The sequence below is a fragment of the Patiria miniata genome, unplaced genomic scaffold (assembly GCF_015706575.1).
Source record: "Patiria miniata isolate m_02_andy unplaced genomic scaffold, ASM1570657v1 HiC_scaffold_9, whole genome shotgun sequence".
NCBI classification, from domain to species: domain Eukaryota; kingdom Metazoa; phylum Echinodermata; class Asteroidea; order Valvatida; family Asterinidae; genus Patiria; species Patiria miniata.
In genome coordinates, this window is record NW_024037076.1 from 147,256 (window position 1) to 174,733 (window position 27,478).

Genomic DNA, 27,478 nt, shown 5'->3' on the forward strand with positions numbered 1-27,478 from the left:
CCACTGACATAGCATCAACACATATGCCTCACTTTTGAAATCAAATGCTTCTGGAAATAAGACAGTAAATACACCCTGTTTTTTGCAATTAATTGCAATTTCGTTCAATGATTTGTCATTATGTGTAACATTAGGAGATTTAATTCCCTATAAGAAATCGTCAGACAATTAAAATAATATGACCCGAAACAAAATAGTATTTTAAACGCCAAATCTGCAAGAAAGCCAACGTTCATTGTACCCCTACTTGACTTAAAGCCCTAAATTTGCTCTTTGATTTTACATCATTTTTTCAAAATGGCGAGGGGTTATGGGGGTGACTATCTTGTAAAGTCATTGGATAACCCTCCGAAAATTTAACAGAAAATGAAAGATGAAGATATAAGCTTTAATTTGATGGGTGTCTCGAACACCTCGGAGAGTTATGAAGGGGGTGTGATAATTGAGGTCACATTTGATCATACGGGCAGCTAGTGCAACTTTCGACCGTCGGGGATAAAGCGCGCCACCTATAAAAGGGTACTCATGGGGCGTATGTTACGGGGGCGCACTTTTAAAATGGAATTTGTTGGTTTTTTTCCCGGATTAAACTCAAAAATAGTTACGGACGTTACATGTAGGCCTACATCAAAAGGAGAATTACACCGTTATAAACACTCTAGCTGGCTTGATTAAGAATAGGGGGCGTGCACGCGATCGAGTGTATAAAAAAGTTTAAGGTCAAAGGTCACATAAACAAAATGGCGGCCTACCAAGCAAGGTTGGTGAATTATTCTTGTCGGATTTTTGATTGATATTTGGTTCAAATACAACGTTTTTCCATTGCATTGTCATGACTTGAAGAATATCACATCTTGTTTCTTATTCTTGCAGAGTCTCTGAGTTCAAAGAGCTGTTGAGCGGGCCGAAAATTGACTTCAAAAAGTTGCATCAAATGTGCGCAAATGGTAAGCAAGAAAATTCAGACAAAACTTTGACTTGAGACTTGGCCGATCGTGTAGTGTAGGGCCCCTGTTTAGTTTCGATTAAATTAGAGTCAAGGGTGTTTTTTATCATTAGAAATGACATTTTCAACCTAAATCAGACTTCTCTCAATTCTAAGGACACCTTTGGCCTTTCTCTGTACAGCTGTATTTTGAACATTCAAGGCATGATTGGGGTGGAAATTACGATTTTCGTACACGGTTTACAGATGGTGCCGTGCTATTAGCGTGGCATTGCGCGTTCACGGTACATCTTGGTGATCGCCATCTTTATTTTATTGTGTTGCATCTTGTCATCGTCATTTTAATTTTTACGAAGTGGCTATCGTTACGGCAGCCGTTGTTAATTAGTGCCCTCTATGATACTTTTTTGATACGCACGCAGGTATATAATTATTTGTTTCCCCAAGCAGTGCGACAGCTCAGTTGATAGTGGGTAGGATTTTGCATCGCAAGGTTGCGGGTTCGCATCTCAGTTTTGCACTCGAATTTTTTTCCTTTTCTAACCTGAGGCTTTGGAGGATTTTTTTTAAAAGGGAAATAAGTCCGAATTTCATAACGTTCAAATTCACTTTTTTCCTTCTAATTTTATATTTTCTTCTCATGTTTTTATAAAAGTTGCAGTCTACCGTAACGATAGAAAATGGAAAATGCGTTACAGCTGCCGTAAAAATAGCCACTGCGTTTAATTTTTACCCCCAAATTTCCCTCAAAATTCAAAACCCTTCCCATTATCTATGTCAACGTAGGCCTACCACGCCTACTTGCTAGGCCCTACCTGCATGTCGTTCATGTCTCCAACTAGTTTGGTAAGTCAAGCAAATGAAAATAGGCTTTTGTTCTCTTCAAGGGAACCGGGCCCTACACTACACGATCTCCATGCCGTGACCACTGTTGAGTGCTATTTTTTAGTTTTTAGCCTAAGGCCCCCCCAAAAAAGTTCTGCTTCGGGTTTCCCTATCTACGGGCCTATTTTGACAGCCCCTAAAACTAATTTTGTCATGGGGAAAATTTCTACCTTTTACCCCTGACAGATGCCTCCATATGATTGTACACCCAAAAAAATTCCCCTTTCCTTTGGGAAAAAATCCTGACCTTCCTGCCTTATTTTAGAATGTCACGAATTTGAAAGCAGAAGTATTTTTTGTTTGGCCTAAGGCAGAGGGCAATGTGCATGCGTTGAGCATGTTGAACTTGAATGTTACTGGAAATGGCATTTGAAGTGATTAACGACCCAACCATTTTGCCAACAAAAACGTCCGGTTTCACCCTAAAAACGGCCGCAGAATTCTAGAAATGCCACCTGAGATATAACTTAATAGAGATCGATGATTAAGATTGAGGTAGGCCTAAGGTTTAGGCCTACCATAGGGATGAAAAGCAAAATTTCCTGATCCATTCCGAGAGCTCCCCTCACGTTTGTGGGCATGTTACACTTTGAATTTTTTTTAACGATGCATTTATGGTCGTGCTGGGTGCCCTTAATAAATGGTCCCGAGTGCAATTCCGTTACCGCGCGCGATACATCAATAATAATGTGTAGACTGGATATCGTTTGAGAACAAATTATGCGTTTTGAACAACAATAGGGAGTTCAGGAACTAGGCCAGCTTGAACTGGTTCCCTTCAAGATCATTACGGTCACAATTATCAGCGGAAACCAGTTCAAGCTGACCTAGTTCCCGGAGCAACTTTTTCGGTTAACGATTTGAACGGAAAACCCCTGACCTAAACAGTGTCTTCCTGCAATGACATCACAGTAACAGCGCCCTCAGTTGCCTTCAAAAGCATGGAAAATTGTTCGCTCGTACCCCCGCCCTGCAAACAGGATGCTGGTCAGGGCTGACGTCATTTGAGCTCTCATTGGATAGATTTGCGTGACCTGTGACGTAGAACGCATCACACAAACTAGCTTCCGGTGCCCATCATGCGTAGCGCGCGCTAGCTGCATGCGAAGGTCAATCTGTACTTCCTTCAGTGATTCTGTGAAGCTTATCAGCCCTGCACCCGATTTCATCAAACTCTTTATAACTTACGATGCATCGCAGCGCTGCGACGCGTCGTATCCCTACGATGCATCGCAGCTGCGACGCGTCCTGCGATCCATTTCACTAAACACGTCGTTAGTGCGACGCGTCGTAGGTGTATTTATAGCACAACTCGGTGACTGTTTTATGTCTTTAGTCAGCGTACAGTAAATAGTCATCTGATATTCAACAAAGAGTCGTCGGATCTTGGCTCGAAATTTGTTAAAACGTAAAACAAAATGCGATGCAATTTTGAAGGAAAACAAGCTCTCATTGGACTGTATAGCTACTTTGAAATTTCAACTCTAATATTCCGGTCTAATTCATAATTATTCAATGAATTTTCTATTTACAACTTTACACACATTGCCTCGGTATTATAATCTCGTTAATGTAATGTTTGTGGCATAAAACTGGCTTAGAAATGACTCTTCTTATTTTGCGATGACCACTAGACACGTCGTAACTTGCGACGTGTTTTAAGCCGTTGTCAAGGAACTTACGACGCGTTCAACACATCGCAACTTTAGTGAAATGGAAGATACGACACGTCGCGAGTTGCGACGTGTTACACGTCGTAACTTGAGTTGCGACGCGTTGCAGCGCTTCGTGAAATCGGGTGCTGACCAACGCCCTGTTTGCAGGGTGGGGGGGGGGGGGGTACGAGCGAAGGAAAATTGTTAAAGAAGTACACTTTTCTATTAAGTTCAATTAAGCAAAAAGGGATGTTAAATTGTTTTCATATATTAAGAGGAGTAGAATGTTGCACAAAGTGTGTGCAAAATTCATCTCATGAACCCGTTAGGAAAATTCAACAATTGATAGTTATGCCAAAAAAAAAAGAATGGTTCTGCTTCTGGTTACCCTACCTACCCTATTTCGATAGGCCCCACCCCAATTTTGTTTGAGAAAAAACCCCCAAAATCATCAATTACTACCTTTTACCCTTGACTACACACAGACACCCCCATATGATTGTACACACACAAAAATTGCCAAACAAAAATGTCCCTACCTACCCACCCTATTTTCTAATGCCATGTAATAGGAAGCAGGAGCATTTTTTTTTTTGGCCTTATGAAACTATCATTTTGTCATAAAGTCAGTTTTGCATACAAGTGGACTTTGTACTCAAAAGACTTGATAATTTATACTGCTGCTTTGTTTATTTACGTGAGTTTCGATACTAAGGGAACTAATACTGCTGTGCCTGATCACATACTTCAAAAAGAGATTCGGAAAACTAAATTTCATGTAGAATCCTTGGCCGACTTGTGAAGGCTCATTGAAGTAGAAAAATTGTCCTGAAAAAACAAACCACATTGACTAGTTGGTAGTAATGATGTGCAAACCCGACCCGAAACCGAAACCGACCCAGAACCGACTTCGGGTCGGGTCGGTTTGTTCATTTTTTGAGTTGGGTCGGGTCGGTTTCGGTTTTGCATTTACATTTTCAGGTCGGGTCGGGTCGGTTTAGCCAAAAACCGAAATAAACCGAAATAAACCGAAACAGTTCTTGAGAAATTCAGGTGATGCAATATTATTGACAGTCACTGTGACCGCAGCCCTAGTGTGGTGTGGCCACCGAGCGCACTATCAAGTTCCCACGGTATTAATTTCGCCAGTCGAATCGGGACTGACAGTGAAATACAAATGTAGATAGATTGTAACAGTTTTCATGATACTGCATGGTGACCATGCGTTTGTTCAATAAGCGGAGTTACTCTCGATCAACCCACGAGAGAGAGACAATGGTTTTGCAAAAGAATTCATGCCATGTGGGTAAGGGCAGGCACAAAAAGCAATCGATTTGTCCAAGCCAGGTATTCGGGGGTTTTTTTTCGTGTTTTTTCGGGTTGGGTCGGTTTGGGTCGGTTTTACCTTATTTTTTTGTCGGGTCAGGTCGGTTTGAGGGAGTTAAGATCGGTTTTGGTTCGGATTCGGTTTATATCTCTAATGTTTCGGGTTGGTTTGGCCTGGTCAAGCCGACCCGATGCACATCATTAGTTGGTAGGTCTTTCCCGAATATACCGAATATTCAATTGGGAACGGAATATTCAAATAGCTTTTTGCCGCTTTGAATATTCAAAAACAAAAAATGACGCACCTACACACACAAATGTGATGTTACTTTATCGCAAAGTTGCGGCGTTTTATTGTCAGGGGCTACTTTTTTGTCGACAGTAACTTTTTTTATCAACAGCAGTTCATTGTTTCTATCCTTTCAGTAGGTGAAAACCTAGCCCGACTGCGTCTGGCCGTACAGTACTATCGCAAGCTCTGTAGTACGGCCAGACGCTCAATGCTTCCCCACAGACTCAATTTTTTTTTCACTCTGATGTAGCGATTTTGCTACAGATTTTGATCGAGATTATCTTCTCGTCCAGGACAGAAATGTCCAAAGTTAAGGTTCCTGGTCGTAGAGGAACTCATACCTTTTTGAAAAAACGTTCTTTGGTCCCAATATTTTCATCCATCTGGCCATAAGACGACTTTCAGTCATCATCTTCCACAAATAACGTCCTGAAAATGTCCTCCGTGTGATTTCAAAATGGCGTCCGCGTTGTAATGTATGCATTATGCGGGCGTGCTTGGGCAAGATAAAAATATGCATCATAGTTTATGACGTTTGTCTGGCGCGCGGCGCGGCTGGCCATACAAACACGAGGTCATGAACTAAATAATGCATACTTTCATTATCTTGCCCAAGCACGCCCGCATAATGCATACATTACAACGCGGACGCCATTTTGAAATCACATGGAGGACATTTTCGGGATGATATTTGTGGAAGATGATGACTGAAAGTCGTCTTGTGGCCAGATGGATGAAAATATTGGGACCAAAGAACTTTTTTTTGAAAAGGTATGACTTGCTCTACGACTAAGAACCTTAACTTTGGAAATTTTTGTCCTGGATGAAAAGATAATCTCGATCAAAATCTGTAGCAAAATCGCTACATCAGAGTGAAAAAAAATTCAGTCTGTGGGGAAGCATTGAGCGTCTGGCCGTACTACAGAGCTTGCGATAGTACTGTACGGCCAGAAGCAGTCGGGCTAGTGAAAACCTACAATGTAGTTTGAGTATCTTACGTTATCCACGGAGCCAAATCCTGGAAAACGTCGGACATCTCCTGACATGCAAATTTATGCAAGCCGCGCGCCAGCCAGTCGGAGTCAACTTTACTAAATCGTGACGTCATTTCATTCCCAAATCAGGACTGAATGGCTTGATTGGTCAATTCAAATGCAGTGCTTTGTAATACAAAAAACAGCCGGGAGCGCATTCGCGTAACATGATACCGAGCGTTGCGCGCCGTGACAGTTTTTTTTATCCATGTATATGACGCACAACAGGTGAAAGCCTGATAGGTCTATAGAAAGTGCCGGCTGATTGGTCAAAATCTACGAAGTGAAGAGGCGGGGTCTTGCCTAACTAATCAGCAAATCTGTTCGCGCGAAATAGACCATAGACCCTTGACAGTTATAAATACATAGGCCTACTGTGAAACACTCCATATTGATTGCCGCACACAAGTTTTAAATGACCCGGGATGCTTGCAACTTTTGACCGGTGCGGCATGCACATTTCTTTTCTGCATGTAGGTTTGCTCCAAAGTCGTGAATAATTCAATAGTTTCGAGCAGGCCAGTATGTTTATTCATGAAACGAAACAAAGATATCAAGAGCGTTGTTGTTATTTAGTCAAGCAGTTACCTTTACGGCATTTTTAAGTATGGTGTCGTCGAGCTACCACACAGTAGCCTAGTGGATAGCGAGATGAGCTATGGATACAAAGATCCCTGGTTCGAATCCACATCGTCGCTGCTCATTTTCATCGACTGTTTTTCTTCTCTGAATTTATCGTTTAGGTCATTTTATTTTAAGGGGCAAAAGAGAACGAGAACCTAAGTGTCTTGCAATGATTCAAAGGAAAACTGAATTATGTATGACATTTGAGCAACCCACCTTCGGGGAAAAAAAATTGCGTGAGGCACACAGTTGCAGCTATCCAAATATTCAGTCAAACACAGTTTCAAGTGATCGAATACTAAATTATTTGAAAATGGATAGTCCTGTTTGTGTCCCCCACAAACAAAAGACTGGTCCGGCCGTGGAAAATTGCGGGGGGGGGGGGGGGGGGGGAGGGAGATCATTTGTTGCTTGGGGCGCTGTTCAAAATCATCTAAATATATGTATTTATGTGCATATACATTTTGTCGCATCAGTGCAACAAGGTCGTAACTCCATTCTCCAACAAAGTCGTATCTCGCAAAAATATGCTCCATGTAACTAGGTCATACATGTATCTCGACGTCCATTGAGTTTGAGTGTACATCCGGGTTATTTTAAGTGAGATACGACCTTTTGACATTCTGAAACTCACGTTTCTTGTACGGACACGACGATTTGTAGCCCTAAAATAACAATAGACCGCTTGCAGATGCGTTCCATAATCGATGCGCGAAGGCGCCATGTTGTGGGACAAGCGTATATCTATCTATGCACATTTTGTCCCATAACATGGCGTCGCGCACCTTCGCGCGTCAATTATCGATCGCGTCTGCAAGCGGTCTATAGCCAGTGCCTATTAAAATTGACGACCCTACTCTTTATTTTAAGTGACTGAGAATTCCTATGAATGTACATCTTGATCGCTTTCCTTTTCACTCAGACAACTGTTTCTTCCCTCTATTTTTCAGGCATTCCTGACAGGCCTGGGTTAAGGTGCGATTGCTGGAGGGTGAGTTGATATTTTTTTGGAAAAATCCGACAAACAAAAATTTGAAGCCATTATTGTGGTGGAACCATAGAGCTATATTAATTGACTCTAACCACCCTGAATCCTTCAAAATCCTCGTTGCCAAAGTGGAGGAATTTGGAGGATTGAGGTTACATGGCAAAAGTGCGTCACTGATTTCGTCGGGATGCACTTTGTCAAGGTCTTGGTCCGGACCTTGTGTTGTTTTTGTTCAGCCATGCATCAATGAAGGCCTGGATTGTGCTTGAAATCCTCCGTACTGCTCCAGGATGTCACTGGCCAAGCCTCAACATATTGACAGTCACTGCCGCAGGATCTTGCAGGATTCAGGCAGTGGTCATTCAAGAAATAATGGAGGAATTTGCAGGATTTAGGCTAAATGCTATTTTTTCCATGAGGCCAATTGGAGGATTTTGCAGGATTGAGGCTACATCCTAGCAAAAAGGCCTAGGGAGTAAGGGTTAAACTTCCTAGAGCGCTTCCTCAATGTGCAAAGTGATGCCTGCTGGGCGCATCTATGTTTCTGCACAAACATATGGAAAACTCCTTTGTACGGCTATTTGCATACATCTGCGTTTGTATTCTATATAGGTGCGTCATCGAAGCTGATGCGCCCAAATCGAAACTCACAATTAGTAAATGAGCGTTTCATTTTGCTTTGCACAAACAACGCAAACGTGTATACAATTCAGATGTTTTAACTGTCATGCGGGGTGCTGTGGTCCAGTGGTTATGGTGTTCGACTCGTGTGCCGTGGTACATGGGTTCGAATCCTGACGGGGAACATGGTGCTTGTGCGCTTGGGCAAGGCACTTTACTATGATTGCCTCTCTCCACCCAGGTGTAGTAAATGGGTACCTGGTAGGAAGAAATTCCTTCAATGCTTGAGCGCCGTAACGGCAGCCGTGCTAAAGCCAGGGTAATAATAGAGCGCCAGGAGCGTCACTTAGTGACGGATATGAGCGCTGTACAAGAAGCCACTATCATTATTATTATTATGACGCGCTTTAGTTGTTTGCGTACGTGAGTCGAACACTGTAACCATTGGACCACAGCACCCTACGACTAGTCATCAGCGGTCATTACTATTTGCAGTCGCAACCCCCGTTTTTCAATATAGTCCCCTAATGGACCGATCCAGTAAGCCCCGCCCACTGCGCACTGGGCAAATTAACACGTGCTCGTCTCCAATGCCACGCTGCATTTTCCTGCCGCGCGCTTCATACACGCATGCACGCATGTCGGACTTTTGTGCATGCATGTCGGACTTTTGTGCACGCATGTCGGACATAAATCACGGCTGTCATTGGTCAGAACACCATGGGGCGGTGCTTACTGGATCGGTCCATTATGGCACCATAACGAGTCGTGCCACCATGACTAGTCGTGGTCCACCGACAAGTCGTTCGGCTGTGACTAGTCTTGTGAACTGTGACTGGTCTTGCGCTGCAACTTGCATGGTAGTTGTGCCAATTTCCCCCGCACCGCAAGTTTTCGAGAGACATGTTGCAAATTGCGAGGGCAGAGATGGTTATTGTGATTGATTTTGAGCTGCTTTGCGCCTAACAGGCTGCATTGAGCTGTATACTCCCCAGGGAGCTGAGATGGTATTTGGAATGTTTCATGGACCCAATGAGCAGGGGTAAGGCCCCCCCAAAAAATAAGTCGGTCTCTGGTCAACGCGCGCGTCGATTTTAATCATGCGCGTCAATCTGGGTTTTTTTCCAAAAATGTTCCGCAGTAGCTCCAACAGCGCCCTCTATTGCCGCACCTCCTCAATTTTATTTTACCAAAGAGCACAAGGAATGGGAAATTGCACCAAGGAAAATGATCGAGAGCACCAAGGCAAATTATGGAGGACACCAATGTACATGAGGACACCAAATAGCAAAATAGTACCCCACCTTGTCTGTACAATCCAAGCTTGAAGAAAAAAAACAAAAAAACAAAAAAACAAAAAAAAAACCGCGTCTCCGCGTCAATTCCGGAAAGTTCTTTGGTCTGACCAGAGACCGAATATTTTTTTTTTGGCCTAATAATGATGTAACGCCTTGAGCACCAGTCCTGGTGGATACACGCGCTTTATAAATACCCGCTTTTATTACTATTATTAAATTATAATACACTAAAGAAAATTGCATTATTGGGTGTATTTATGGTTTACACTTAACCTTATACAAACATCTTTAAAAGATGACACCATGATAATGTTAAGGGTTTTGTTAAGCAAGAAAATTGTAATATTCTCTTTTTTGATCTTTTGCAGTTACTTTTGAATTATCTGCCACCAGTCACAGAAGAATGGCCAAAGGTTTATACGTCACAAAGGTACCGTCTCATTTAAGCACTGGCATGTGGTTCATTTTGGCTTACCTGTCCCCTGCCCACTCAATCCCCCCCCACCCCCCTCCCCCCCCCCCCCCCCCCCCCCCAAAAAAAAATAAATACAAACAAAATACTGCAATCATTAATAAGAGAATAAATATGTGCTTGGCCGGTTTTAAACAAGTACGTACAATTTTGAGGTAAATCTGGAGGTAAATCTGGAGGTAAATCTGGAGGTAAATCTGGAGGTAAATCTCGAGGTAAATTTCGAGGTAAATCTCGAGGTATATCATCAGGTAAATCTCAAGGTAAATCCCAAGGTAAACCCTAAACCCAGGCCTTGCAAAATTTTTAGAAAAGTAGCTGCCCTTCAGGCAGGGGTGCTTGAAATCTGGTTGCCTGAATTTCATTTTCAGTTGCCCAGTAAAGCACTTTTAACCCTAACCATCCCAAATCCTCCAAAATCCTTTCTGCAAATTGGAGGAATTTGCAGGATTGAGGTTACATGGCAAAAGTGCGTTGCTGATTTCAGAGGACGCATTGTGTCAAGGTCTTTGGGCCAGACATTTAGTCCTTGATTGTACTTGACATCCGCACTGCTCCAGGATGTCACTGCCTCTACCTCAGCCTATTGACAGTCATAGCCGGAGGATTTTGCAGGATTCAGGCAGTGGTCACCTCTCCACGGACCATGTTCAAGAAATAATGGAGGAAGTTGCAGGATTGAGGCTGTATGCTATTTTTCCATGGGGCCAATTGGAGGATTTTGCAGGATTGAGGCTACATCCTAGCAAAAAGGCCTAGGGAGTTAGGGTTAATTTTGCCCCAAACTGAAGGCCAAATCCTTATAATGTAAAAATTTGCTGTCCGACGTCCTGGAACAACCAAAATATGTTGTACTATGCTGCTGCACTATCGCCATTTTGCAAGCCTGCATGGTCCGTAGTGGCCGACCGTGGCTGCGTGCGTGTGAAAGGCACCCGCGCCATGTGCGGTGCTGATACATGGTGTAAAGTGGTCTGGTCATAATATTATTGGAAATTTACACGTACACTCACACATATTGAAATTTGTATTCTTGTGGAGACATTTCTTTGTTCTCTTGTAGTAAAGTTTTTGAGTTTGAAAGTGAAGTTTCAAAAAGCTCTTATTTTTAACCAGAATTAATTTCCTGGGCTAAAATTTGGACTTAATATCCCTTTTCTAAAACTCTTCCATTTGCGACAGATCAACCCACCTTGGAAATTCCTAGTTTTTGAGTAAAATCAATTATCTATTTCGTGAAAACCTTGTGGAGACGTATTCATCTATAGAAATTGCCCTGTGGAGACTTATACAGTCTTTTGGTCCCTATTGTGCACACGTCTCCAGAGGGCACGGTGTATCAGATCAGGATTGCATTCGCTGCCTACACACATTACATTATGCGAAACGTTACTGCATGATGTAGTCGGACAGTACGTACATATATTGCGATTGACCGCTGTTCTGTTTTGGCTGGTACTCGTTATTGGTTTATGCGCAGATTTGGCAATAGCACAGCAGCTGAGTCAAAATGTCGATATCAGCATGATTATTGTTTTGGACGCTGTGCGTGTACAAATATAACACTGCCTTATGGGGTACCGGAACAATGGGAGGTACCCCACAAGGAATGCCCACCGACTTGCGGGGTACCGTTTTGGTCACGAAATAGAAATATGGGTTTTACTCAAAAACTAGGAATTTCCAAGGTGGGGTAATCTGTCGCAAATGGAAGAGTTTTAGAAAAGGGATATTAAGTCGGAATTTCAGCCCAGGAAATTAACTATGGTTAAAATAAGATCATTTTGACATAAGTGTGCGACGTTGCAAAATTTTAGTACACGAGAACTAAGGAAGTACCCCACTTCTATGCCTATGTAAGAGCGTGTGCACATGTATGGGATTCTGGAACTTTGAAAAAATCCCATGGACTAAAATAAAGTGTAAAAATGTGTGAGTATTGTTGAAAGAAAGTGGTTGCTTGCCGAGCTGGCAACCGGGAAATTTTGGTTGTCCGACAAAATATTTGGTTGTCCTTGGACGTCAGGCAACCAATTTCGCAACCCCTGCTAAACCTTGAAGTAAACCTCAAGTTACTGCCTGTTTAATTTTACAATTCTCCTTTAACCTGTTTTACTCTTTATTTTTTTTATTTTTTTTTGACAGGGCGTTATACAAAGAGTTTCTGCAGGAGATGATCATCCAGCCTGGCAGGCAACACGAAGGCATCAGCAGAGCTGATGTCACGTTTGAAGACCACGTAAGAAAACATTGCGTTGTCAAAAGTCTGCTGTTGCGTTTCACAGGTACATCCACACTCACGATTACATAGAGAGTGTCAAAAGGGACTTAAAGGGTTCTGTCTTGTCCCGCCCTACATCCGGGTACCGGCAAGTCAGCGTCACCATTGAAGTAGGCAAACATTGTGTAGTGCAACCACTCACTAGGTATAGTAGGCAAGCTTTCAAAACTCTAATGGATAGCAAACACTGAGAAAAACAAGGAGCCAACACCCAGCGCTTGGTTGAAATGATTATGACAACCGTACACAGCACAGGTAGTGACCATTGTACCATGTGGTAAAGAACTCATGGTTATTTTACTGTGTAAATAAGCCCCACTCTCTAGTTTACAACATACGACGTGGTAACTAACCAAACGCTTGTCTTCTGCAATGGTTGCTGATCACGGGAAACCGGTGGCTAATTGCGGGAGTGCGGCCTAGTGGGTAGTGTGCAAGACTCATGATCAGAGGGTCATGGGCTCGAATCCAGCTGCTGGTCAAGTCAATATCCTTGGGCAAACCACTTGATCTCCACTTGCCTCTCTCCACCATGGAGTATAAATGGGTACCGGCATTGGTTGGGGAGTAACCTGCGATGGACTAGCATCCCGGAATAGAAATATTCTCAGTCATTTCATGTGACGGAAATCAGAGATAAACGCCGGCCTGATGGACATGTTCTGTCCTTGGGCAAGTCACTTTACCCTCACTTGCCTCTCTCCACCCAGGAGTTCAAATGGGTACCAGCATTGGCTGGGGAGTAGCCTGCGATGACGTAGCAACCCATCCAGGGGGAATAGAAATAGTCTCAGTTGTTTCATGCCACTGAATCCTGAGATAAACACTGGCCTGATGGGCCACATTTGCTTGTGACAGACTTTACTTTTTTACTTACTTTTTTTGACATCTGACCATCAGACCCTATACCACATATCCATTGTTATTAGGCCTACCTATCCCATATGCCAATTTTCCAACTGAACTAACCATTTTCTCTCCCTGAATTATAGCCGCTCAATCCAAACCCCAACAGTCAGTGGTCACAGTTCTTCAAAGACAACGACATCTTGCTCCAAATCGACAAAGATACAAGGTGAGTGAGATACATGTACCATGAAAAGAGAGTGTACATCCCGTAACTAAGGATTCTGCTCTGACAGGGTTTGCACAGAATTGTTCTGCTACCGCTGTTAGCGCCATATGGTGAACGTAAGCTTAGAATTCTGTGCTTAGCAGAGCCATGAAATTGGGCTCGCGCCACTTCTGTGGCGTGTGTCGCGCGCGCGTGATTAACCCAACATTCTGTTCTCGGTATATGGAGATCATTATATCAGTGGTTCTCAAGCATCAGTAGTAGGTGTGCGTGGAGCCTACTGCGCGCATGTTGCGCGGAATGCAGCGTCTCGTGCCCGGTTTTTAACATCGCTGGCCGGCCCAATTCATCCTCTGCTTACCAATAGAAAAAACTCAAACATGGGTTCAGCCATGTGGTTACGAAGGCCGATTTCTAAACGTTACGTAATATTTTATTTTGAATGAAACAACATGCACACAGACATGTGGATGTCTGCTGGCGAAATCTTCGTTAATCAATTTCTCCCGTTTGGAAGACCGTATCTTCATGCAACTTTCTGGGTCTGTTTCCCTTATAATAATCCAACCATGTGCTAAAAATTGTTTTGATATGTTCAGTATTTTTCATTGAAATTGGAAAAATTGGCCTGACTACGTGCATTTTTAAAAGTTGTCTGTCAATCTTTTCAAGCCTCACGAATGTTAATTAAGGTTCCTATCCCTTATGGTGCGCAACAATTTGCAGTATTGCCTCCTTCACGAGTTATTAATTGATAAATATCACCCATTTTGCCGGCTTCCATTGGTCGATACCGAGACCCACACGAAGTCACGCCGAATCACGCTAACGAACATGCTAATATGCGCTTCATCATTGTTGCCCCAAAATAGGGCCAACCTGAAAACCATGCACATGAGTTTGGTTGGCAAAAAATTCTCGTCAAAATAACAACGTTTGGGGATTCCTAAAAATTGAGATAAACAGATTGAGTTGGGAACATTTACAAATGATTTTACCACGACGTTTAGGTCAGCTTCACCAATGACCAGTTATTAGTTTCGGCATCAATAACGGCGATTTTTTTTTCACTGACATGAAATTTAGAATTTCTTTTTCTGTTGTAATTTAAAGAGGTTGTGGAATGCTCGAAAACATTTCCGTCATTTTTGGGGTATATGTAGCCTAAGGTGTGATGAAATAAAAACGACTATTGTTTCTGTCATGAAATGAGTACAAAGGGTACTTTTGAGAGCTATTTTTCAGGTCCAGTTTCGACCCGAACGTGCCATTTGTGTAAAAGTTGTCGTTGCGGGCAGCAAACAAAACACAGTAAATCGTGACGTAATAAACAGGACTCGTTTATGCTACTCTGCATCGGGAGTCCTGTTTATTACGTCACGATTTACTGTGTTTTGTTTGCTGCCCGCAACGACGACTTTTACACAAATTGCACGTTCGGGTCGAAACAGGCATGACGGGACTTGAAAAACAGCTCTCAAAAGTACCTTTTGTACTCATTTTATGACAGAAACAATAGTCGTTTTTATTTCATCACAGCTTAGGCTACATATACCCAAAGAATGACGGAAATGTCTTCGAGCATTCCACAACCTCTTTAACATTTCAATCATACTGAGCATATTTTCTGAAAAACATAACATTCAAAAAGCCATGTTTTATGGGCTGCGTGAATTTCACTGCTCTGACGGTTGCGATCATGTCATAATCGGGTTAAGTTTGTTTGACAATGGCGATGCTTAGGCCTTCGCAACCACATGGCAGGGTAAGCGAGAAATTTCAGCTTAAATGCGCATGCAGGATCCATAGTTACAGGATGTCTACAGACTTTTTTTTCTGCTGCCACTTTAAGCACAGACTGGCGATCGTAAGCGCGGAATTCTGTGGTAAGCACAGTCGTGAAATTGGGCCCTGAATTATTCCAAAGATAAAAATTATATTCAATTTTGTTTTCCTCAGGCGATTGCAGCCAGACATTGGGTTCTTCCAGCAAGCCACCGAGTTCCCCTGTGAGGAATTGGTAGATGCATCCACCAACATCGAAACGCTGAGGAAGCGCGTGGAGCACACGTTACTCAACTCGGAGGACGTGGCCCGGAACAAACTAGGAATCAGCGTAAGACAGATAACCAGTCTAACCTTAACCCTTTCCTTACCATGAGCAACTTTTGTCAACAAGGACCCCCCCCCCCCCCCCCCCACTGCGTACCATGGGCCTTATTCACGAGTTGGCCATTTTTGTTGAGTTCCTTGAATGTATTTAAGTAATTGTTAACTGGGATGGCGCCAGACTATTTATGCAGGCACAATGCAGCCTTATTTTACTGTCATTTCTTTTTAAAATATGGCTCATAACATTAGGGAATGTTTAATTACAAATTTTTAATTATGCATTGAAGCAGACTGGAATTTATTATAAGTTAACTTGCTTTCATTTCTCTTCGCAAGTTCTAATCATAAAGATTTTACCTAACTTTCAATTCAGTATGGCCGACTCATGAATAAGGCGATTTTTAAAGTCGACAAAGGAAACTACACCCAGAACACCCTCAATGTCCTCCAAGCCAATGTGTACATACTTGGAGCGATAATTTGCTTTTAACCCTAACTCCCTAGGCCGTTTTTGCTAGGATGTTCATATGTAGCCTCAATCCTGCAAAATCCTCCAATCGGACCTCATGGAAAAATAGCATTTAGCCTCAATCCTGCAAATTCCTCCATTCATTTCTTGAATATCACCCCGCGGAGGGGTGACCACAGCCTGAATCCTGCAAAATCCTGCGGCAGTGACTGTCAATTTGTTGAGGCTTGGCCAGTGACATCCTGGAGCAGTATGGAGGATTTCAAGCATAATCCAGGCCTATATTCATGCATGGCTGAGCAAAAACAACACAAGGTCCGGCCCAAGACCTTGACAAAGTGCATCCTATGAAATCAGTACCACACTTTTGCCATGTATCCTCAATCCTCCAAATTCCTCCACTTTGGCAAAGGGGATTTTAAAGGATTCAGGCCAGTTAGTATTGTCATGAAATCAATGTACTTTCTCATATTTATTTCATACTGAAATGTCTGCAGGCAACAACACAAAAAAAGAAACCCCAGTCTTACGACTTCGGCCACGAGGTTCTTCCGGAGGGACAGGAGGCGCACTGGGAGGTTGTGGAGAGAATCCTGTTCACCTACGCTAAGCTCAACCCTGGCCAGAACTACGTGCAAGGCATGAATGAAATCATCGGCCCCGTCTACTACGTCTTTGCCTCCGACTCCAAAGTGGAAAACAGGGGTAGGTGTGCATTTCGTTAGTGACACCACAAAGTTACACTCATGTACCAGTAAAAACTAGCAATCGGAGAAACCGGCATCTAAAGTAGAACAGCTTCTAGATCAACACTTTGCGTCAAAACTGCAGAGTATTTTCAGTTGGGTTTTTCATTGTGGACACTTGATGTATTGAATTTGTTAAATTTGCAGTTTTTCACCCGTTTGCATATAAAATCAACAAGAAATAAGAGAAAAAAGGTGAGTGCTAGTTCGTGAAACCAAAAAAGCTGCGAAACTTCAAATTTCGTTTTCACGAAGTAGTACGCTTCAATGTATTACAACACTAGGTGAGTGTTACTTCGTGGAAACGGAGGTCAGCACGCGCGCGCTCAAACAAGGCGAGTGTTACTTCATGAAAAAGTTGTTGTTCGCATTTGAGCAGAGTGCGTGCCATGCATTACAATGGTAAATAGAACTTGAGTGCTACTTCGTGAAAACAAAAATTGTCACTTTCGCCCAAAAGTTGCCATGGATACTTAGCGTAATTATTAAAGTAAAGCTCTTGAAGCTTTGAAATTTCGTGCAATGGTAGGACTTGATAAATAATGTTAAAAAATGTAAAAAAACTGAAAACAATATGGTTTAACACGTGAAGTGTTACTTTGTGGTAATCTGTGAAATTGTATGTTTTTGGATATCAGAATGAATTGAAATTTTCGGCAAAAATAATCCCGGCGCAAAGTGGTTAAAACTTGAATTTTTTTTTTATGATCTTTCCATCCAGAGCATGCGGAGGCCGACACCTTCTTCTGCTTCACCAACCTCATGTCCCAGATCCGGGACAACTTCATCAAGTCCCTGGACCACTCCCCGGACGGCATCAACGCTAAGATGCAGCACCTGATGAGCATGCTGGGCCAGTGCGACCCGCCCGTCTCGCGAGTCTTCGAGAGCCAGGGACTCAAGCCCGAGTTCTTCGGCTTCCGATGGCTGACGCTTTTACTGTCGCAGGAGTTCCCTCTGCCAGGTGGGTCAAGACAAATCCGGGCACCTGGGGCCGATTTGTGGGAACTTGGACTTCTGAGGACTTGTGACATGTATGATGACTTGTGATGGATTTGTGATGGACTTGTGATGGACTTGTGATTGATTTGTGATGGACTTGTGATTGACTTGTGATGACTTGTGATGACTTGTAATTGACTTGTGATGACTTGTGATGGATTTGTGACGGACTTGGGATTGGTGATTGACTTGTGATTGGCTTGTGACTGACTTGTGATGACTTGTGACTGACTTGTGACGGACTTATGATGACTTGTGACTGACTTATGATGACTTGTAATTGACTTGTGATTGACTTGTGATTGACTTGTGATTGACTTGTGACTGACTTGTGATGACATATGAGGACTTGTGAAGGACTTATGATGACTTGTGATTGACTTTTGAGGACTTGTGACTGACTTCTGATGACTTGTGATGAACTCTATAGACTTTGTACACAATTAAAGAAGTGGCGTCTGGATACTACATTCATTCCAAGTCAAGTCCATCATAAGTCCATCAAAAGTCAATCACAAGTCCATCACAAGTCCATCACAAGTCCATAACAAGTCCATCACAAGTCCATCACAAGTCCATCACAAGTCCATCACAAGTCTAACACAAGTCCATCACAAGTCCATCACAAGTCCATCACAAGTCCATCACGAGTCCATCACAAGTCCATCACGAGTCCATCACAAGTCAATCACAAGTCCATCACAAGTCCATCACAAGTCAATCACAAGTCCATCACAAGTCCATCACGAGTCCATCACGAGTCGCATCACAAGCCCATCGCAAGTCCATCACAAGTGCATCACAAGTCCATAACAAGCCCATCACAAGTCCATCACAAGTCCATCACGAGTCCATCACGAGTCAATCACAAGTCCATCACAAGTCCATAACAAGTCCATCACAAGTCCATCACAAGTCCATCACAAGTCCATCACAAGTCCATCACAAGTCCATCACAAGTCCATCACGAGTCCATCAAAAGTACATCACGAGTACATCACAAGTCCATCACAAGTCCATCACAAGTCCATCACAAGTCAATCACAAGTCCATCACAAGTCCATCACGAGTCCATCACGAGTCGCATCACAAGCCCATCGCAAGTCCATCACAAGTGCATCACAAGTCCATAACAAGCCCATCACAAGTCCATCACAAGTCCATCACGAGTCCATCACGAGTCAATCACAAGTCCATCACAAGTCCATAACAAGTCCATCACAAGTCCATCACAAGTCCATCACAAGTCCATCACAAGTCCATCACAAGTCCATCACGAGTCCATCAAAAGTACATCACGAGTACATCACAAGTCCATGACAAGTCTATCACCAGTCCATCACAAGTCCATCACAAGTCCATCACGAGTCCATCACAAGTTTATCACGAGTCCATCAAAAGTACATCACAAGTACATCACAAGTCCATCACAAGTCCATCACAAGTCCATAACAAGTCCATCACAAGTCCATCACAAGTCCATAACAAGTCAATCACAAGTCCATCACAAGTCCATCACGAGTCCATCATAAGTCCATCACAAGTCCATCACAAGTCCATCACAAGTCCATCATGAGTCCATCACAAGTCCATCACAAGGCCATCACAAGTCCATCACAAGTCCATCACAAGTCCATCACAAGTCAATCACAAGTTCATCACGAGTACATCACGAGTACATCACGAGTCCATCACAAGTCCATCACAAGTCCATCACAAGTCCATCACAAGTCAATCACAAGTCCATCACAAGTCCATCACAAGTCCATCACGAGTCCATCAAAAGTACATCACGAGTACATCACAAGTCCATCACAAGTCCATCACAAGTCCATCACAAGTCCATCACAAGTTCATTTCAAGTCCATCACAAGTCCATCACGAGAACATCACAAGTCCATCACAAGTCCTCCAGTCCCAAGTCAAATCAAAAGCTATTGTGCTAGCTACTTGTAACTTACTTGTGACCAGACACAGCCAGCGAAGGCCTGACTTTCCAAATATTTTGAAGAAAGTTTGGAATCAGCTTTTTATTTCCAGCTTATCGTTATTTTGATTGTTTGTACTGTCAATTCTGTGCAGATGTCATCAGGTTATGGGACTCGCTGTTTGCGGACGAGAGGAGGCCAGAATTCCTGATCTGTGTGTGTTGTGCTATGATTGTGTAAGTACAAAATTCAGTGATCAGTCCTTCTGATTTGAAAATCACAGGTGTGTGGAAAAACGCACACCTGGATTTTTCTAGGCGTGTGATTTTTCTAGGCGTGTGATTTTTTTAGGCGTGTGATTTTTTTAGGCGTGTGATTTTTTTAGGCGTGTGATTTTTCTAGGCGTGTGATTCTGTGGCCTAATTGGGACTGAACAATCTGGTGTTGTTTTTCAAAATATTCATCTTGGTTTACAACAAAGCCATATTTCCCTTCACCGACGTACTTTGTTTTTCACAAATTATGAAGTGTAATTATGCCGTAAATGAATGCCGAGGTGTGCGGTACTGAGGGATTCAGGCGTGCGATTATTCGCACTTCTCAGGAAGCATTGAGGCGTGTGATGGCGTGGGTGTGTGAGCGCACGCCTCAAAACAGAAGGACTGAGTGATGTTAAGCTCCTGCCAAGATGGACCACATGACACACAGGAATTGTGCGTACTTGGTGCGTCAGTGCGTGTCACTATGCCGCGGGGAAGTCATTGTGTGTTGTGGGTGTGTCAGTCTCTGTCATGTGTGATCTGATACACCGTGCCCTCTGGAGACGTGCACACAATAGGGAACAAACGATTGTATACGTCTCCAAAGGGGCAATTTCTATAGATGAATACGTCTCCACAAGATTTTCACAAAATAGATATATGGATTTTACTCAAAAACTAGGAATTTCCAAGGTTGGTTGATCCGTCGCAAATGGAACAGTTTTAGAAAAGGGATATTACGTCCGAATTTCGGCCAAGGAAATTAATTCTGGTTAAAATAAGAGCATTTTAAAACTTCACTTTCAAACTCAAAAACTTTACTACACGAGAACAAAGAAATGTCTCCACAAGGATACAAATTCCAGTATTCGTGTGCTGTTGGTGTGTCATTCTCTGTCGTGTGTGTATCATTGTGTGTCGCTGTCCAGCGTGAGTGTTTCGTAATTCACAACTTTATGAAGACGTGCGAGTATGTAAACACCGGCAATCGTGGACCTTAGACAAAAGGATTAGGACACAAACAATACGTCCACGATTGGCCGATAGTCCACGATCGAAAATCGCGTACAAAACCAATGAGAGCTGTTGCTAAAAAAGTAAAAAGTACAAACAAAGGAATGAGGAAGGGATGGGTCTACAGTATGAAGCAAAATGTTGTAAAGGTCTCCACAAGGCAATTTCTATAAATACGTCTCCACAAGGTTTTCACGAAATAGATATACGGATTTTACTCAAAAACTAGGAATTTCTAAGGTGTGTTTATCTGTCGCAAATTGTATTTTATGTAAAGGGATATTTGGTCCGAATTTCAGCCCAGGAAGTTAATTCTGGTTAAAATAAGAGCAGGTTTGAAACTACATTTTCGCACTCTAAAATTTTAGTATACGAGAACAAAGAGATGTCGCCACAAGGATACAAATTCCAATATGCATGTGTCATCCTGTGTCGTTGGTGCATCATTGTCTGTCCTGCATCCGATTTCATCAAACTCTTCGTAACTTACGATGCATCGCAGCGATGCGACGCGTCGTATCTCTACCATGCGTCACAGCTGCGACGCGTCCTGCGATCCATTTCACAAAACACGTCGTAAGTGCGACGCGTCGTAGGTGTATTTATAGCACAACTCGGTGACTGTTTTATGTCTTTAGTCAGCGTACTGTAAATAGTCGTCTGATATTCAACAAAGAGTCGTCGGATCTCAGCTCGAAATTTGTTAAAACGTAAAACAAAATGGCGGCCGTGCGATGCAATTTTGAAGGAAAACAAATTCTCATTGGACTGTATAGCTACTTTGAAATTTCAATTCTAATATTCCGGTCTAATTCATGATTATTCAATGAATTTTCTATTTACAACTTTACACACTTGCCTCGGTATAATAATCTTGTTAATGTAATGTTTATGGCATAAAACTGGCTTAGAAATGACTCTTCTTATTTTGTGACGACCACAAGACACGTCTTAAATTGCGACGTGTTTTAAGCCATTGTCAAGGAACTTACAACGCGTTCAACACAATGCAACTTTCGTGAAATGGAAGATACGACGCGTCGCGAGTTGCGACGCGAGTTGCGACGCGTTACAGCGCTTCGTGAAATCGGGTACTGGTTGCGTAATTGTGAATCATGGATCACTGTGCATCGTGGTGTGTCTATGTGGGTCGTGAGAGCATTGTAGGCGCATCTTTCATTGGTTGTTGTGGCTCATGGGTTGGTCATTGTGTGTGTTATAATTGGGTCGTGGGTGGGCTGTTGTGCGTCTTGGGTGGGTTGTTGTGCGTCTTGGGTGGGTTGTTGTAAGTCATGGGTGGGTTGTTGTGAGTCTTGGGTGGGCTGTTGTGCGTCTTGGGTGGGTTGTTGTAAGTCATGGGTGGGTTGTTGTGAGTCGTGGGTGGGCTGTTGTGCGTCGTGGGTGGGCTGTTGTAAGTCATGGGTGGGTTGTTGTGAGTCGTGGGTGGGTTGTTGTGAGTCGTGGGTAGGCTGTTGTGTGTCGTGGGTGGGCTGTTGTGCGTCGTGGGTGGGTTGTTGTGAGTCTTGGGTGGGCTGTTGTGCGTCGTGGGCGGGCTGTTGTGCGTCGTGGGTGGGCTGTTGTGCGTCGTGGGTGGGTCATTGTGTGTTATGGGTGGGCTGTTGTGCGTCGTGGGTGGGTCATTGTGTGTTATGGGTGGGTTGTTGTGCCTCGTGGGTGGGTTGTTGTGAGTCGTGGGTGGGCTGTTGTGCGTCGTAAGTGGGTTGTTGTGAGTCTTGGGTGGGCTGTTGTGCGTCGTGGGTGGGTTGTTGTGAGTCTTGGGTGGGCTGTTGTGCGTCGTGGGCGGGCTGTTGTGCGTCAAGGGTGGGCTGTTGTGCGTCGTGGGTGGGTCATTGTGTGTTATGGGTAGGGTTTTCGTATGTCGTGGCTGGGTCATGGGGGTGTAGTGGGTGTATCATTGTACCTCCTGGATGCGCCACTCTGCGTCATTGGTTGGCCATTGTGCGCCATGGGTGGGTCATTGTGAGAAGTGGGTGCGTCAGTGTGCCTCTTGCTTGCGCCACTGTACGTTGTGCGTGCGCCATTTTGCGTTGTGGGTGGGTCATTGCGCACCGTGGCTGGGTCATTAAGATTTTACCTAACTTTTAATTCAATATGGCCGACTCGTGAATAAGGCCCATTAGCTTAGGATTATCCTTTTAAATTTTTTTTCTTTGAACAGTTTACAGAGAGATGTTATTTTGAACGGAGACTTTGCCTGCATTATCAAGCTACTCCAGGTAAGGAAAGCTTAAGTTTATTGCCGATCATTTTTATCTTTGTTAAAGGTAGAAACATCATTTGGAGCTGTCCAAAAAGTAACTGAGTTTTGGAATATTTTCAAATTACCTCTTAAAGTCAGATAACCAATCTACCATACTAACTTTATTTCATTCAAATCGATGCATTGGAACAAACGCTATGCTTCATCGAACTCAAGGGTTGAAAATTGTCTCAGGCCACTTTCCTAGAAACCGAGAAAGCGCAGTTGGAGAAACTCACAAAGGATTTAGTTCCTTTGTTCAAGAGTAACGTGTGACTTATTCTACCGGCTTCGATCTGTAAACTCGATGAATGAAAATAAGTGGCCCAAGTGGTTTTTCAAGTCCCGCATTGTGATTGCTGTATCTTTAGAACAAAACATCCTAATGAAACCAACTAAAAAGCATTTGGAAGACCAATTATTCTACTCAGCTATACATTAGACACGATTTTAAATACTTGCTCCACTTTTCTGAAAACATGCCCGATTTGACTTTTTGGGGACAACCTGTAGAAACTTCTCAACAGGGTGGATAAAAAAAAACGAAACCGAGATATTATTGCTAAGTGGAACAGAAGTATGGCACATGTGAATCAAAGGGAGACATCTTCTGTTAGGGTTGAATCTCCTCTTTAAAATGACACCCTGATCATGTCATTACATTCACGGTTGACTGAGCAGTGACCAATTTTATGAAAGGGTCTATTGACGGGCTTGCGCCACTTTTCAATTGTGGTTTTTGTGGTGTCAGTTGTCACAGAGTGAAAGGCTATGGTTGCCAATCAAGGCAGGTGGGGGAAAAGAGATTTCACCATGAAGAGTGGCGCAAGTCTCTAAATATACCCTTGCATAAAATTGGTCACTGCTCAGTCAACCGCAAATGTAAGGACATGATCAGGGTGTCATTTTAAAGGGAATATACAACATTTGCAAACATCAAAAAATTAAACTACCAAGTTTTTACGAAATACCCTACAAGGATGTTGGTAAATGACAGTCTAAAGCATCTTGTAATATTATGGCACCTGGTGTGAAGTCATTTTCAAGAAAGTGGTATTTTTGTATACATTTCCAACGGTGGTCGGCCGACCACCGTTGGAAAAACCTATCTATTTTTCAACAACTGCTCCAAATTTACAATTTGTTCCGTCCAAATTTTGTTTGCTATTGGTTACATGTTCATGAATGGGTGCAGGCCAGCTAGGCTGGTTCCCTTACCTTACAATTTTCCGACATCTATAAATTGATCCATTTTATCTTTAGTGGAGTCAGGGAACCAGACTACTTTATAAACAATTTTTGTTTTTCTTGGTTTTTCAAGCATTTTCAAACACAAAACTTCAAACATGTCACTTAAACAATATTTGATCTATTATACTAACCCCTCAAATAGTTCATTTCTGAAAATTACAGCAAAAGCCAATGATGTACATTCCCTTTAAAGAGGAGATTCAACCCTAACAGAGAATGTCTCCCTTTGATTCACATGTGCCCTACTTCTGTTACAATTAGCAACAATATCACAGTTTCGTTGTTTTTTTTATCCACCCTGTATACTCAGGAAAGAGGAAAATCCAATATCCCATCCACCCTTTATCAATACCAACTGTCACAATCAGACAGATGGTTTTTTTTTCAATTTATTACAAGAAATCTTGCAAAACCCTCTGTAATTATTTTCTTCCTGATTCTAGAACTACCCCAGCACTGACATCAACGTCTTGCTTCAGAAGGCCGAGGAGTTGCGGAAATATCTCTAGCGAAACTTGTCGCGGATATTCCTGCAAAACCTTACGTGTCACAGTACTAGATACAGTTTGGTTCAACCGGAAAACCCAAGGATAGAACTGACTGGAAAAATGGAGAATCCCCCCCAAAAATGTTGCTCAACTCCAGAAGACCTCTGCCACTTGGTGACAGGTGACACAGTCAGGTGACACACCTGGTTGGAAATTCCAGTTGAAACCAGTTGCAACTGGCGTCGGTTCAGCTGGGGACTGGTGACTGGATTTCACTGGTCTTGACTAGTTTTGACTAGTTTTGACTGGTTTTCAACTGGTATAAGTGGCTTAAACCAGTTCAAACCTGTCAACGATTTCCAGTTGAAGTCAGGTGATACACTCAGGTGACACACCTAGACGAAAAGTCCAGTTGAAACCAGTTCATCTGATTCAACTAGTTTCATCTGTTTTCAACTGGCACCGTACCAGCTGGGAATTGGTGACTTGATTTAACTGGTTTTGAGGGTTTTAACTGGTATTATTTTAACTGTTTTCGAACTGGGATGAGTGGCTTTGAACCAGTCAAGCCAGTGTTAAACCAGTTCAAACCTGTCACCAATTTCCAGTTGAAGTCAGGCGACACAGGTAACCACCCAGGTGAAAATTCCAGTTGAAACCAGTTCGACTGGTTTTGTTTTGATTTTGACTGGTTTTGAACTAGTATAAGTGGCTTTGAACCAGTTTAACTATTTAAAACCAGTTAAGCCAGTTCAAACCTGTCACCGATCTCGAATTGAAGTCAGGTGACACAGTCAGGTGACACTCTTGCCAGGTTGGAAAAGCTTTTTCTTTTCCTGCATTAAGACAACTTCAGTCTTGATTTGGAATAAAAAAACATATACTTCATTTACAAGTATTTTTGTTTGTTTTTTACTTTAAGAGGTGTGTAATCAAAACGCTGATTAAACAATTTGTGCGACACTAAGCTTGGCAGTTTAATAAATAATTCAATAATTCAATGAATGATACAAATTCATTAAGAACTGCCTTCAAGTGATTTTCTTTTGTTTTTTAAATGAGTTACAAATTATGTTTCACTCAATTAAATGAAAATTTTACGTTGACATAAGATGTAATGGGTGAACAATTTCTAAAATTAGTTTTAGTATTTCGATAATTTTTTTTTCTCAAAAATATGCCATTCCATATTTAAGTTTGCTCTGTCTTGCACTAAATTGTATGCTTTATAAATGTATGTTGCGTTATCTGTGAGGCGTTTTGGCAAAATGAGACCGAACTGGGCAGAGATCAACATGATAGTTAATCGGAATAAGAAAGAGAATAAAATTCTTCCTACAAAACTGTTTGTTGCACGTCACTCGGACTTTTGGTTGACAAGTTATGGCTGTTTAAATTCCGCATTTACAGGTGTGTCAAAAAAATAACATACTCAGAGAAAACAAGCTTGATATGAGCTCAAAAGCTGCGGCCTCTAAAACCTATTAAGTCATGTACATGTACATTATGTAACAGTCTGTTCTAATGATGCACAACTACTCACGTGGTCGTGACTGTCAATTGACCTATCATGGCGGAATCGCATTAGAATCGCGTCAACGCAGCTTGTGAAATATTGTCCAATTGCGTGATATAAAAATGGATGCGGAACGCGCAAAATCTGAGACAACCAAACTTAGTGTACAAAACTCCATAGGGTTGTCTTGGGGGCGTAGCGAAATCGCAAACGGCGATACTCAATTGAAAAGGATTCCCATTATTTTGTTGAACGTCGGTTGGTGCATGGAGCGTTTTATAGCATGTGGAACACCCAATTCGTGTGCAGTACAGTGCTAGCCCCAATGCGAAATGAGTGACCTCGTGACCCAATTTTCCTCGACTGCAATAAATTGTCAACTGGTACTGGTCACAGGAAACTTGAAGCACGTGTTGTTGCAAGGGCCTTTGGGACAAGGTGATTGATTGCCATGCAAGGCATGTGCTAAAGTTTGTTACTAACCAACCAACCAACCAACGGAGAGACATGAGTATTTGTAGAGCTGCTACCCGCAGCTAAAACAATTTCAAGTTTTGTATTTGTGAAAATTAAATATGCCAATTGTTTTTCCTTAAAAACACTTTTATTCTACAATTTTTTAACTATTTCTTTAAAACATCTGTAGCAGACATATATATCGAAGATTACAAATATCATTATCTAAAAATCAAAAGATTTTTTGCATTTTTGTCCCACTACGGCCTGTGCCCATTCTATCTCATTTTGCCAGAACGCTCCATATCTCTGGGAGGCAATGTGTAACGATGTCAGTTTTGTGTTTATGCATGCATTTTGCCTTATAAAGGCCGATTTTGTATTACATATAAAAAGAAAATAGTAAGCCACGCCAATAAAAATATTTTTAACCTACCTGTGCGCTTGCTAGTCTGAGTATCACCCCTTATCCATGGAGC

General features: G+C 42.5%; 1 protein-coding gene across 1 annotated transcript; it reads left to right on the forward strand.

Annotated features, from left to right (window-relative positions):
• The first annotated feature begins 681 nt into the window (after positions 1-681).
• Positions 682-27,349, forward strand: LOC119720668 (TBC1 domain family member 13-like). Its single transcript, XM_038190458.1, has 13 exons — positions 682-760; positions 874-947; positions 7,713-7,753; positions 10,038-10,099; positions 12,287-12,380; positions 13,415-13,497; positions 15,457-15,613; positions 16,576-16,783; positions 17,546-17,788; positions 19,909-19,990; positions 23,208-23,265; positions 24,983-25,221; positions 25,813-27,349. Exons 1-12 carry the CDS (start codon positions 741-743, stop codon positions 25,046-25,048), a joined length of 1,188 nt encoding a protein of 395 aa, XP_038046386.1. The 5' UTR covers positions 682-740; the 3' UTR covers positions 25,049-25,221; positions 25,813-27,349.
• Positions 27,350-27,478: the final 129 nt, after the last annotated feature.